The sequence below is a fragment of the Hypomesus nipponensis genome, chromosome 9, assembly GCF_054491055.1.
Source record: "Hypomesus nipponensis isolate SF chromosome 9, ASM5449105v1, whole genome shotgun sequence".
Taxonomy (NCBI): Eukaryota; Metazoa; Chordata; class Actinopteri; order Osmeriformes; family Osmeridae; genus Hypomesus; species Hypomesus nipponensis.
Genome location: NC_140369.1, coordinates 5,213,122 through 5,227,500, shown reverse-complemented (window position 1 = coordinate 5,227,500; position 14,379 = coordinate 5,213,122). Strand labels below are relative to the sequence as shown.

The 14,379-nt window shown below is 44.2% G+C and overlaps 2 protein-coding genes across 2 annotated transcripts in view; one reads left to right on the top strand and one right to left on the bottom strand.

Annotated features, from left to right (window-relative positions):
* Positions 1–2,664, top strand: part of LOC146272473 (uncharacterized) — a 16,768-nt gene extending 14,104 nt beyond the window's left edge. The window contains exons 6-7 of the mRNA XM_084705400.1: positions 378–497; positions 1,186–2,664. Coding sequence (XP_084561526.1) covers positions 378–497; positions 1,186–1,274 — 209 coding nt within the window. The 3' untranslated portion in view covers positions 1,275–2,664. The remainder of the gene's footprint in view (positions 1–377; positions 498–1,185) is intronic.
* A 1,188-nt stretch (positions 2,665–3,852) lies between these two features.
* LOC146272472 (dual specificity calcium/calmodulin-dependent 3',5'-cyclic nucleotide phosphodiesterase 1B-like) lies at positions 3,853–13,964 on the bottom strand. The gene is made up of 14 exons (XM_084706242.1): positions 13,750–13,964; positions 11,328–11,441; positions 10,229–10,411; positions 9,687–9,753; positions 9,149–9,265; positions 8,892–9,032; positions 8,581–8,681; positions 7,831–7,956; positions 7,220–7,321; positions 6,333–6,453; positions 5,905–5,986; positions 5,543–5,660; positions 4,932–5,068; positions 3,853–4,610 (listed from the first exon to the last, which is right to left on the bottom strand). Exons 1-14 carry the CDS (start codon positions 13,800–13,802, stop codon positions 4,513–4,515), a joined length of 1,560 nt encoding a protein of 519 aa, XP_084562368.1. The 5' UTR covers positions 13,803–13,964; the 3' UTR covers positions 3,853–4,512.
* Positions 13,965–14,379: the final 415 nt, after the last annotated feature.

Genomic DNA, 14,379 nt, shown 5'->3' with positions numbered 1-14,379 from the left:
AATTCTTACATTTTCAACCACGCTCGTCACTTTAAAGTAACGAAAAAAAGTTTAGGAAGGTCTGAACATTTTTTGAAAGGTTGGATAAATAATTTAGAATTCCAAAAGAAGAGGAGGGTTGGAAAAAAAGGTTGAAAAAATATTCTCAAAAATGTTTTCAAAAGGTCTAAAGTTTAGGATGGCCGAATAAATATTTTCAGTTTAGAAAAAAAACTTTTGAAAGGTTGAAAAAAAAGGTTAAAAAGGTACGTTAAGGATGACAGAGGGAGTTAGATGTTCTCAATCTTCAGTTCTACTTTAGTGAAGAATATGTGCACTTTTGCCATCTCTGTAAACAACATGTTTCTCTCCCCCTATGTTGTTCTCTCTCTTTGTAGAATTCTCGCGGGAGAGCCTATCAGAAGCCACCGGGGGATTTGAGTGTCCCCTATCTAAGGAGGAAGTGGGATGTTCCACTGTTCCCTTAGCAACATTGTCGCAACAGCACACACAGACAGGTGCGTAGAGTTGAATAATTGAGAAGTTTACTCAGAAGGTCCACTTTGTCATCAGTCAATATAAAAAATGAAACAAAACATGCAATTTAAAAACGAAAGATTTGTTAGCTGATTTTAATGAATTAATGCCACGATTGTTGTGACACAGTCTTTAGCTCAATCAAATACTGTAAGTGTGAAAACTAGAAACCACCATCCTTCCACTGAATCCTTCCCTGGATGCACAGTTCTAGAATGCAAATGTTCTAGAATTCTTGTCCACTGGCAACTTAGTGATGCAGGAGCATGAGTGTGTTTGGTGAAAATGAGTTCAAATGTAATATAAAACAAACACTGATCTCTTGAATATCAACTGGTCATAAAGCAGTTCCATTTGGTCTGGTTATTCCAAGATTGATCTTACCTGTAACATAGGTCATTTTGTTTGCTACACCATAGTATTTATTAAATGCCTGCATAAGAAATATTTACAGGTGTAGAGTAACTAGCCATCAGAACAACATCTGACCTGTTGTGTTTTGAACCATGCACAGTACTGAGATCAATATTTCAGAGACATTTCACATTCAGTTCAGGGAGATCACAAGAGCTGAAATGTCAAGCCATAGGGCGCTCTCAATTCTGGTCAAAATGTTCTTTTTTTATATTTTGAATCCTCATATTGCCCTTTCATCTGTCCCTCTCTCAGCTGCAGACACACAAGGACCCTCTTCCTCTTCCGTGAGTCAACAGGCCGGGGGGGAAATACAGCAAGCCAACCAGGAGAAAGGGAAATAGAGACACAGAGCAACTTCATCAATATCAACAACAACACCACTATGCTGATGTTCAGTCAGAAACAACAACGACAGCAGCAGCTGTTTGGACTGACATCAGAGTCTCTTACAGCCTGGTCTCACGACCGCCTGTGGGCCACAGTGACCAGGCTGGTACTCACATTTCAAAGTTTCAAAAATCTAAACTAAAGGGATGATTATGAGTTTTCTCATTATGTTTCGTATCAATTTATTTCTCTGTATTTTGTTTCCACCTTTATTATCCTGGTTGGTCAAGACCTTTACATTGACACCTGGCAACTAAAGTAACCTTGTGTCAGGGAATCAGACAGTTAAGGATTTTGACCTGGGGCATGTAGTCTTTAGTTTTAGTGTGAAGTATTCTGTTTTGTGTGTTTGACATAGTTGATGGAGTGAATAAGACTACAACTCACATGCCAGGAACTGTATTCTCTATAGATCAGAGGCCTAATGCATCCATCTATCATTTCAGTTTCTGTCCTCCACTTCTGTCTTGTGGTTGTGCAGTGACATCTTCAGAGTCCATGACATGAAGCAATGACATCACCTTCTGAAGGCCATCAGAAAAAAACACTTCCTATATTAAGTGTATAGAAGAGTCCGGTTGTTGTGTGCGGTTCATGTCAGATTTAATTATGGTGCAATTATCATTCTGATCATTCTGAAATAACACAGCATTGCTTTTGTTACCACAACTACCATATACTACACCTCTCTTGCATGGCACAGATTGTATTTTAATCAACTCATTCTCTCCCAGAATCAAGCAGTATCTCTACATCTTTAGTGGTATATCTTTGGGTGGCTCATACATTAGGATCTGCTGCCCCCGCCACTGTCACATGGGAACATTACTGTCGAGTGTCCACAACACCAATCAGTCATCCATTCTGACCTCCTTCCCAACCATGTAATAGTATATCTGTATTCATAGTACAGTCCAGGATAATAAGCACTCTGAGGTGATCATCTGGTTTTCCTGGAACGGCTTCCTTTGATTTTCTCCCTTAAACGACATCGTTTACAGTCGACCGTGTGTGATGACCCTCTCATCATTTCTTGAACTGTTTTACATAAAGTGGCTGCATGAACTAGAAAAACGTACCAGATTGTTGGATTATTAGTCAACCCCAAAAAAATGTACACGAAAAACAAAAACATTTCCTAATCCACCCCATAAAGCCATTCCAATTGGGTCTATTTGAAATAAGGTTTTAAGGTTGATTTTCAATATTTTATTTTTGTTTAAATTGGAAATTATTACAAACTGAAAGGAAGCAATCTGGGAATTCTGGTTCAACTTCGTTTTAATTGACAATGATTACATCTGTAATCTGGATTTGTTTGATACAATAAAATTATGAAATGGCGGAAGTGTTTCTTATTTCTCATAGAACCATACCCAGTTAAAAATAAGAAATATTTGACATTAAAAGAAGAAATGAATGTGGCAAAGAGCTCACTCCTTGTATTCTTTTTCAATTTCCAAATCTCATAAACTGTCCACATCATTAAAAATGGAACATAACCGTAAGGGTGAGTTGCTAGCAAGGCTCCAGGACAATTCCTCCTCTCGCATTAGCAGTGCATCACTTACCAGGTGTGGAGAAATGTTGAGTTGCAAAGCACTAAAATAGCCTCCAGGATCATAAATGATTCAGTGAATTGGGCAGTGTTAGCAGGTCCCACTGTTAAAATGGGACCTGCTCTCAAGTCCCTCAATGTAGGTTTATATATCTTTCTAAAACACGTCCAATAGGAGAAGGCTTGTCCTGTCATTCAACGTTTGTTGATAGATAGATAGATAGATAGATAGATAGATGGACAAATAGATAGATAGAAAAGCCTTTATTGTCATTGTATTTATACAACAACATTTTGAGTGCTTCTCCTGTTGGTGTGACGAGGGACAACATATAACACAACAACAACATATAACAAAACTACAACTGTCCAAAAACAGTAGGAACAGCCCCCAGAAATATGTATACATTAAGAGTAGAACAAAGTGCGGTGGCATAGACCAAACTACTTCAATAAATACATCAATTAATACAGCTTTGTTTATGCACATGTGTAAGGGGACTGAGATGGTATGGGACTTGTAGTCAATAAAGTGCTTAGTATTTAGTGCATGTCGGTATTTAGAGTTCTGATGGCTGTCAGGAAAAAACTGTTCTTAAGACGCGTGGTCCTTGCTCTAAAGGATCTGTACCGTCTGCCTGAGGGCAGGAGAGTAAACAGGTGGTGGCCTGGGTGAGAGGAGCCTTTCAAGATGTTATTGGCCCTGCTAAGGTAGCGGGAGCGGGCAATTGATTCCAGGGAGGGCAGTGGGCAGCCAGTGATTTTTTTGTGCTGTGTTGATGACCCTTTGGAGGGCTCTCTTGTCTGCTGCAGTGCAACCGGAGTACCACGCCGCGTATTGTAGTTTACTATATGTTTAGCAGTTATAGATCATCTACTGATCGATTACTAATCTAAAGAGTAACATGCTTGTTTTGGCAGATTTAGTATGAACCCTTGAAATCTTTAGATTCAGTATAAAAATCACGTGCACGTTTTGAATGTGAGGTTATGTTTAATTGTTCTTCAGAATTGTATCAGAGAAAGCCTATAGACGTAATACACCTTTTGTCATCTTCACACATGCACACATCTAAAACTGTTTACATCACACACAATGGGACCGGCCCTAGAGTGATGAATAGTCTCCATAGCGATGAATAGTCTCCATAGCGATGCATAGTCTCCATAGTGATGAATAGTCCACATAGTCTCTCTTCCATTTCAGACATCTGAAACATTTCATCTCCTGTTTCATCCTCAAATGTTCAACCTTTCTGTACCTGCTAAAATGCTTGGTTAGTTTCAGGCCAATAATTCTACAAGGATATTTAGTTGTAATAAAATACTTTAAATAGAACACAACCAGCATGTTTAGACATGTTCTTTAAATAGTTATAATACACATTTTTCTATTTCCTATCATAAGACTTCATTATAGTTCCCTCAGTGCAAACTCCCCAAATATGGAGGATTCAACATCTGCATATATTCCTATTGGCTTAGTCACTCACTGATGTAAAGGCACCTTATTGGCTAACACTCACACAAACAGACACATGCGTACTCACCCCCCCCCCCCACACACACACACACACACACACACAAATGCACACACACACTCACACACCGATACAACGATTGTGTCACACTTTCTACGATTTAGCAGGTTCCGTATCAGGAGATTGCAGATGTTTATCAGAGGGCACGTCCTCACACGACTCCTCCTTTGTCAGGCTGGGATCAGAGAACCCTGGGGAAGACAGAGACGGAATATATGATCGAGCGGAGCGAGGGGAGAACATTCACACTTGATAATCTTTTTGTGTTATGTTTGGTTAGGGTGAGGTAAAAAGGTCATTCAATTCATCTCTCTCCCTCTCCCTCTCCCTCTCCCTCTCCCTCTCCCTCTCCCTCTCCCTCCCTCCCTCCCTCCCTCCCTCCCTCCCTCCCTCCCTCCCTCCCTCCCTCCCTCCCTCCCTCCCTCCCTCCCTCCCTCCCTCCCTCTCTCTCTCTCTCTCTCTCTCTCTCTCTCTCTCTCTCTCTCCATCTACGGAAGGTGGAGCTGTGGTACCGTTGGAGCCGCTCTCCTTCCATCTGAACTTGTTGTCCTCTGTGTGGCGTGTCCATGTGGACCTGAAGCTGACCAGCTCAGCGGTGATGTGGGGTAGACTCCACTGCAGGCCCCTGGAGCTCTCCTTCCACAAGGAGCTGGACAGGAAGACACACAGGCCTCGTTCAACCCACCAGGCCGCCTTATGCAGAGCAACTGCCTGTGCTGCTGTGCCATGTGTCATTTCGAGCTTTGTAGGCGAACACGTTTTTAGAAAGTGACGCGTTGCATGAGCATTCAGTTAGTGGGTACTGTGGTGCTGTTTTGACAGGTTTGCATTACTTAACATTTAGTCATTTAGCAGATGCTCTTATCCAGAGCAACTTACAATAAGTACAGGGACATTCCCCCGAGGCAAGTAGGGTGAAGTGCCTTGCCCAAGGACACAACGTCATTTGCACGACCGGGAATCCAACCGGCAACCTTCTGATTAATAGCCCGATTTCCCAACCGCTCAGCTATCTGACTCCCTTAAGTTGCATGAGTCTGGGATTGGGTTGTCTGTATCTATTGCAGGCTTCTACCGTTGTTCCTTGTGTCTATTCTTGGAGTCAACTTCTGTGTTCAGTTACCTGTGTCTGTTGCAAGGGTCTGGAGGTCCAGGATTCTCCTCAACCAGAGGAATGACTATCTTCTCTGCCATTTCCATCAGCAAGGAGAATGTAGGGTCCACAATCAAGTCAATGAAGCCTGTGTAGATAGCAACCAAAATCTGTTTTGTTAGGGTCAACATCAGTTCATTTCTGGTCAAGTTATTTCCAACACTTAGATATCTACATGATCTCAGGTTCACATTAAGATCATGTTTTTGACATTTGCAGATCACTACAGCAGGTCTAGTAATGGGCGGGTTCAATTCACCCTATGTGTGTGTGTCTGTGGAGTGCAGGGGGGTGACGGCGGGGGCAGATGGGAAGGGGAGTTCAGTCGTTACCTATCTGAGACTCAGCGACGAGGGTGCTGTTCCGGTCACAGAGAGGAGAGAAGGGAAGACCCAGCTGTGCTTCTCTGTCCCCCTCACAAAGGCAAGAGGAAGACAGACAACATCTTACACATGGTGCCAGACTAGCCACGCTATCCTGGTAATACAGCTGTTCCAAGACTTGGGTTATTTTCCCTCTGCAGCGATACTGTGCAGTCAGTGCCTCGGTCCCTGTCCTCAGATGTCTCCCTGTTCTCCCATTCTACTGTCTACACCTCTACCCCATCGCTCTCTCCACCTCTACCTTTACCTCTTGTCTCTACACCTCCTCTCCTCTCTGCATCTCCACCACTCCTCTCCTCTCCTCTCTGCATCTCCACCCCTCCTCTCTTCTACATCACCTCCTCCAGAAGGGTGTGGAGAAGGTTCAGATGTTCTACCTGTCTGAAGAACTCCTCCATGAGAGACTTGGTCCAGCGAGAGTGCAGGTTCCAGGGCTTGGATGGATGGCTGATGTCTGCCGTGTGCAGGAGGAGGGACAGTGCTTTGGGTTTGTTTATCCTGTTCAGAAACACAGTAAACGGCTACTCACTATGGCCCTGTGTGCATAGTACACAGTGAAGTACTTTGGGTGCACATAAGCCCAACAGCCACCAGGGGGCATTTCACAGCAGACGCTGTGTAAGATACTCAAGCCTCCATGAATACACCCAGTTCTCAAAAGGTGTGTTGAGTTTGCACAGTGCTCCTTTGTCTACAGTATGTTAGGCTCTTTCAGGTCAGACAAGACCTACAGTATTAGACTGATTGCAGCAGCGAACTATAATGATGTGAAATGATGTTGTTTAAGAACGATGAGATGTTTTGCTCTCTGTATCGAAACATTGTTTGAAGACCAGGAACATTTGCGATTGCATCTGTCAGTGGTATACATTTAGACTTGTTCTTCTTATCGTCCCTCTCCCCCCTCGTGGGTGAGCGCAGAGCTGTCGGCTCGACAGGCGACATCAGGCAACACCCTGCAGCATGTCATGAGAAGAGTTTCACCCAGCAGAATGGGGGACCTCTGTACAGCAACGAAACAGGAAAGCTCACATGTGAACTTGATGCTATTCAAGCAGTACTGTTGGCAGGATGTTTTACCCTGAGAATGTCTGATGCTGAAACTGTGGTAACAGTGCAAACACCTCTCAGAGGGCTGCATGTCACAGCTCCAACCCCACATCAGGGAAGTGGCTTAAAGCCCCTCAGATTGTGGCAGACTCTCTTACTAATAGCTGGACCTGTTTTTAAAGCTGAAAAATGTGTGTGTGTGTGTGTGTATTACCCCTCCTGCTGCTGTAGAGAGGCTTTCATGGATTTGATCTGGAGGAGGTGAGAGGTCATGTCTGTGGCCAGGACCATCTCTATGACCAGTGCTCGTAGCTCCCTGCCACAAACACACACACACACACATTCACACAAACAGATAAGCACACACACATTTACACACACACACACACACACATTCACACAAACAAACATAGAAAGAGGCGTCAGATTACTGGAACCAGGAGTGTGGTTGAGAAGATATGTCAGATAAAGTCACTAATGACGTACATTCTGGATAGCTGGTCAGTAGCTAGACCTTTTTAGATTTCCTGAGACGTTATTTGTTTTTGACGGCATCTTGGATAATTTACAATCCTTCTTGTATTTAGTCATCTATTTACAGATGCTTCTCCTTACAATAATCTTCAGACCTTTTTCAGTTCAGCCAACATGATCAAATGTCATATATCATAATATTCATGTGTTTCATGTCAATTCTGGTGAATATTGTTACTTTCTTCACCTCTTAGTCACGCAGATTAGATGTGTAAACCAAAGAGATTCGAAATGTGGTCTCCGTTGGGATACAAACTGTGGTTTGCGTGGGGACGTTCTCCAGAGACTCACCTCCACTCCTCTCGTGAGAGGTTCATGAAGATGTTCATCTGCTCCTCCTGCAGCAGACGGAAAGCAGCACTAATATGGTGGCTTTCCTGGACCGACCTATCGTTGTAGATCATGGCCAACTCTGACCTATCACAGAACAGAACAGAAGGCATGAAAAGCCATGCAACCGCTTTACCAAGCGTGATGCTTCCTTTTCTTACATTTAGCAGACTCTTATCCAGGGAGAGTTACAGTAAGTACTAGGACATTCTCCCCGAACCCAGTAGGGCCTTCCCAAGGACACTACGTCATGTGCACCGGCCGGGAATCAAACTGACGACTTTCAGATTACTAGCCCGATGCTCTACCCGCTCAGCCACCTGACCCACCTGACGTCTTCTTAGAGAACTGACTGTCTTAGATTTGTACTGCAGTGACAGAGCCCACGGAATGCTTAGTTTCTGTGTACTGTAGGACTGTCCATTTCACATCCCTCCATGCTTATTACCTTATTGAGGGAAAGCATGTTTTTGTGCCCAAAATAAAGCTTGAGGCGTGCCAGGAAATGAAATTCTTGAGGCTCTCCACAAGAAACAAGAGCAAAAAACTGTTCTGCTTTGCTATATTAAACTAAGACAACAGTATGGCATTGTCTTACTCTAAAGTCTCTGTTTGCTCTCTCTCTCTCTCTCTCTCTCTCTCTCTCTCTCTCTCTCTCTCTCTCTCTCTCTCTCTCACACACACACACACACACACACGGTAGTGTCTTACTTGGTGTGAATGTGAAAGTTGTTAGTGGTGCCCGTGTGTTCGTAGTCATGAATGGCAGCAGCGAATAGTGAGGCCAGCACCTCCAGCTCAGTCAGCCAGTGCTGTAGCAGGACAAACACACCCTAAACAGTTACACTTCATCAACATCTACTCCCATAGGTGCATGCACGGCACAGGGAAACAGCTTAACGACGAGGTTCTTGTTTTGAAAAAAAAACTACAACATTTGAATCAAACAGTTACAGTTCAAACCATCTGTTACACAGTCTTAGACACACGGACCCACACACAGGGACACACACAGACTTTACCACAAGGCCGGTGCGTAGCAGGAGGCAGTGGAGGGTCTGTGTGACGTCGGCGGCATGGACGTGGCTGTGGTACGGGTTGCTGTTCTTGCAGTAGCCCGACTCCAGCGCAGACAGGAAGGACGTCAGACACGAGATGGGGATCTGACGCCGTCATTGAGCACGATCAGTATCAGGAGGAGCACTGTGTGATCAACATCAGTCTCTGCGTTTGTCTGTCTGTCTGTTTGTCTGTAAGTGTGATCAATGTAAGGGGAGACCTTGAATCTGCTGTTGAGCTGGTATTTGGTGACCAGCTCGAAGAACAGCGTCTGCAGGGCGTGGTCACAGCTGGCCGAGTTTAGCGCAAACACGTCAAAACTCCAACGGTCCACGTCCTGGAACAAGGAAGAGATCAACCGTGACCGATCTGGAGGCAGGCGAAACATTATGGGCTGGTTGCCTAGATATACTGTAGATAAATCTATCCCATTGCAGGACTGTAATGGAACATGAGAAATAACAACAAACCATATTACTTGGAATTGGATCAAATCAAATTGACTGTATGACTAGCTATTGTTCATTGGCCTGGGTATAGGTCTGTGTTTATGCATTTGACTGCAGATTCAAAGTCAACCTTTACAGGTAAACCTGTGCAATATGTTGCTTCGGATAAAAGCGTCTGCTGAAGGAACACACATCATACTACAGTACACGTCCATGAAATTCCTTCTTGACAACGTCTACATGATTTGCTAATTCAGGACAAAGACATTTGGTAATTCTGTCAGAGAGATGCTGATAGGGCGGTCTCACCCTCAGACAGTGGACCACGTCTTCAGGCTGGTCAGGCATGGCCGCCGTGTATGCCCTCTTAAACATCCTGGAGGCACGGGAACAGGTTTAGTCATGGATGCTAAGCAAAGCAGTCCTGATTCCTTGGTGCTTATTGATGTTACGACCTCATTTAGACAGCGGGGAGGCAGTGTGGGCGACAAACAAGGATGTGAACTGCCCTGGAAATGTTGCCCTGGCGAGGATTAGAAGCCCTGCTCCTAGAGGGATCTGAGTCTGAGGGTGAAGGTGAAGGTGACTTAGCAGCTCGTGCCAGTTGCTAGCGCTGAGAGAAGTTAAGTCCTGTTTTTAGACTCTGATAGTGTTGAGTTGGTGCCAGGAATGGACACAGGAAATACATATACAAACTAATATCTACAAAGTGTGTTTATATTTATGTACCCCCGACGGGGGCCCAACCACGTCTGTTACATGTAGTAAGTAAGACTTGATCAGGTTAAAGTGACCGAAGACAAAGTTCTTTGCACATACAGTAAAAAAAAAAAAAACTGTAAAAGTCAAACCTCTCAACAAATATCCCAGCTTGCACTGCGTGGACGATGCTGCGGAACCTGGGCTTGTCGTCAGCCCGGCGAGAGGCTTGCTGAACCTTCTGGGTGAACGTGGAGGCCAGCCAATCGGTGACCTCCGACGGGACGCCTTCGGACTGCAGTTGCTGAAGGTCATCTTCGACATCCAGAGACTGTCTGAGAGAGACAAGGAGACAGACTCACAGTGTGTTCACTGGGTGAGTACGTATGGCTCAATGTAACTAACACAACATTAACTTGGCCACCACACCGCGGCTTCAAAATGTTTGAGCTGTCGACAAGCTTGCTACCGCTAATGAGCTACAATCCCAGTGTGTACCCAGGTCATTTAGGGTGAGAGAAAGAGAGAGACAGTTGAGAGTGTTTGTGTCTGAGTTAGTATGTGTGTGTGTCTGTGTGTGTGTGTCTGAGTGTGTGTGTGTGTGTGTGTGTGTGTGTAAGCATGTGAGCATGTTGGTTTTGATCTTCCCTGTGTCTGTATGATGTAATGGGACCGTTATAGATTTGCTAGCTGTCAGGATCCATTAACTTATTTGGGGTTTGAGGCTTCATGTCTAAATATTGGTTATTGAGAGAACATGGAGGACACATGAACGGTTATCCCAGTTCAGTACCTCAGCCGGCTTCAACACTGTTTTCAAATCTGTATTATCAAAAACATGGGGTGCACTTGATTTAGTACAACTAAAGCACCTATCATATTTTGCTCATTGTATTTGACCTGGATCTGATCATATCTGGACTAACATCATCCTGGTCTCTTGATGTGCTGTGAATAAACCCTGCTGGCTTCATCCTTCAATCAAATGTGAAGGAACCTGCCATCTCCTAGATCTGGGAGTCTTGTGACATCATACAGAAGCGTCCTGTGACATCATACAGAATACTCCTATGACATCATACAGAGCCGTACTGTGACATCGTACAGAACCATCCTGTGACATCATACAGAACCATCCTGTGACATCATACAGAACCATCCTGTGACATCATACAGAACCATCTTGTGACATCCTACAGAGCATCTTTGTGACGTCATTCAGAACAAATTCAACACAGGAGGCTCGTCTACCTGGGTCCATCTATGTAGACAGCCTCCAGGAGAGATGCTGTGTACTCCAGGTTCCTCTTGAGATCTTCAACGTCCACATGTTTCTCGTCCAGCTGCTTGACCATACACCTCAACCTGCATGTCAGAGGGTAAAGGTCAGACCAGAAACAGCAAAGCGTGGAGGCAGAGGCAGGAGCACACCACCAGACCCGGGGGGGGGGGGGGGGGGGGGGTAGAGGAGGGGGTCTCCTCCATAGCAGAGATAGAGCCGATACTGCAACAGGTTTTCAGAGAGAAGACTTATCCTCTAAAATGATTTGGGACATTCAGCCAACAAGATGACTATGCTTTGGGACACAAGCCACCAGTCCCAGGTTACTCTTTGTCAGGACAAGCCCTAAGCAAGTTAGCAGCTGGTGGTCTTTGTGCATGGCCAAGTGTACAAAACACTGAATCTTTGTGACGTACGCTGAACATTTCAAATGTTCCTTCATTAAGAAAACTTGTTGTTTTGGAAACTCTAGACTAGAGGAAAAGTGTTTGTGAAGCTTTGGTAATAGAGATTGGACCAACTGTGAGGACAACGACACATTTCCAAGCCAGGACGTCCAGAGACAAAGCTCAAATCAAAGATGAAGCAGAAATCATAGTAATGACTGGTTAGGGCTGAAATGTCTGTGGCAGAAAAAAGTAAATCATTGATTGATAAAAAAATATATACGTTTTTTGACAAAAACATGTGTGCCATTATGTTTGTGCTTGTGTTTGTTTTCTGTCATATCTGGTTAAGAGGAAGTCTGACAGATAGAACCTCCACTTGATTGGATGATTTGAATCGCCTTATTACTGTGTGTTCTCATTATCTGATGCGATCAGTTTGTAGACTCAAACAACTTCGTAGAAGTTATGCCACAAACAAATATTGTAACATTTAAGTGAAATGCTGCTGGTTAGGAATTTGACACATTACACATTTCATATTATAGACTCCAAACTGTTGTCTTTACGTATAAAGTTGAGTATTTGCTGCTTAGTAACAAGACCAAAAACACTATCTACGTGACATCGTTGATACATTATCCTTTGGTGCAATGGAAACCTGTGTGGCCTGAACCTCAGATATGGTACAATGATAACTGCACTCAATCAGAGGTAAACAAAACACACCGTTACGAACATGGTGTTTAATTTCATGTCTGAGCTGTTGTGGTCAACAATCACTTCTCTAACCACGGAGGAAGTGTTTGCATGAAGAGCAGTGGCCAGGAGAGCCTCACAGCTTTTCAAGGGTCTATCACGTTGGCACCGGCTTTGAAAAGCCATTCCGTCGTATAAATAGCCAGTGGAATGGTGCCTCTGATTCCTGATAATGTTTTTTGATAACTTGTCAGCTTTGTTGGTGTTCAAAGTAAAAAAAAAAAAATAAAAAAAAAAAAAAAAGTTGGTCAGCATTTGTAGTAATACTCATAATAAAGGGTTTCATTGCTTGAGAGATGTGCTGCTGTTCACCCATGTGGGCTTCAACGGTGTCATATCACAGGGCCTTCATGACAAGCAAAGATGCACATGTGGGAAGATGCTTGTTTTGAAGAAACAGACTCCTTCAAGCATTGTTGCAAATTCTGCAATTCGACCATTTCTTTTGTTCTACTTAACTTTATTCGACCAAACTTACTGAAGTAGGTGCACAAGATCGTACCCATCTTTGCTTGAAGTTTTATGTAAAAACATAACATGATTTTATACCCTTCACCACTAAAAGGATAAAAAGTTACATTATGTTTGGGAGATTTTGCTGTGTCCATAGCAACTTACAATAAGGTAATACAATTTGGGATGCAGGCCCACAACCTGTGGAAAGCAGGTTTAAAACGTCATAATGTGTATCACTGTATTCAGCCACTAGTGCAAAAGGCTCACCATGGTTAAAGAAAATCATATTTACATGTGCAGCATTCATACCAATCAAGTGAAAAGATGCTTGACATGCAACATGGGCCAAAACATAACATTTGCTCTCAGCAAACTGACGCATCACCCGAAAACAAAACCACAGACCCCCAGGTCCTCTAATAAAGCTGGACGGAATGCTGGGAGGGCAGGAGGGAGCGGGTGGACAAAGCTACACTTGAGGCTACTAGAGCTGAGAGGGCCGTAAGGAGAGGTTACAACTTCTGAATTGCTTCTGAACCACGACCTGAACAGTGAGCATAATACTAATGTCACTGTACAAACTCACACGATCAAATAAATGTCTATCAATGTAGAAATAGTGACAGTGTAAAAAAAGATGAAAAAGAAGTCATGCAAACAATACAGATCAACAACATTACTGACTGGGAAGGATCTTTTACGATTAAGCTTTGTGGTGCATCTGTCAGATGAAGCGTGTGACCACAGCCGGTTGGACTCCAGCCACCAGAACACTCCCAGTCTCTCCTACCTGGTGATGGGGATCTGAAGATGCTTCCTACGAACTCTTACAAGCTCAGCCATCCAGCCCAGAGTGTAACTTTACTCTCACAGCCCACAGTCAGGCAATACGTAGTTACCCAGGGAGAAACTGAGATAGGGAGAGAGAGAGAGAGAGAGAGGAAGAGAGATAGAGAGAGAGGAAGAGAGAGAGAGCAGAACAAGAGAGTAAAAAGTTCTCTGTGCTGCCTAAACCAAAACTGTCTGTCCTGAGCAGCACTTCTGACTCACACACCACAGACACCCACTTCTGAGGGACCCACTCTGCTGCACTGTGATTGGCCAGGCCAAAAGTGTGTCAAAGTGTGTGTGTTTGTGGGTGTGTGCCTGTGTGTTTGTGTGTGTGTGTGTGTGTGTGTGTGTGTGTGGCAGTGAGGGAGCCCAGCCCTGGCTCTGATGATGTGTTGACTGCTAGGCTTTCAGGCGGTGTGTACTCTAAACCTAAATGCGTATTTTCCACTGCCGCACAGGCCAATCAGAGACTGAAGTCTTTCACTCTGCCCTGCTAGGCAGCCCAAACCAAAACAAACAGCCTTCACTGTCCTCGAAAGCCACCCGCGGTGGGCCTCCTGGACAGCTAGCGGGTTAGCGGGTTAGCGGG

Bases quoted from the DNA above. Each gene is read 5' to 3' on its own strand.
- LOC146272472 (XM_084706242.1), bottom strand. From the start codon at position 13,802: ATGGCTGAGCTTGTAAGAGTTCGTAGGAAGCATCTTCAGATCCCCATC. The intron at 11,442-13,749 runs GTAGGAGAGACT...TCTGACATGCAG, and splicing joins CTTCAGATCCCCATCACCAG to GTTGAGGTGTATGGTCAAGC. The intron at 6,454-7,219 runs GTAATACACACA...GTTTCTGAACAG, and splicing joins TCTCTACAGCAGCAGGAGGG to GATAAACAAACCCAAAGCAC.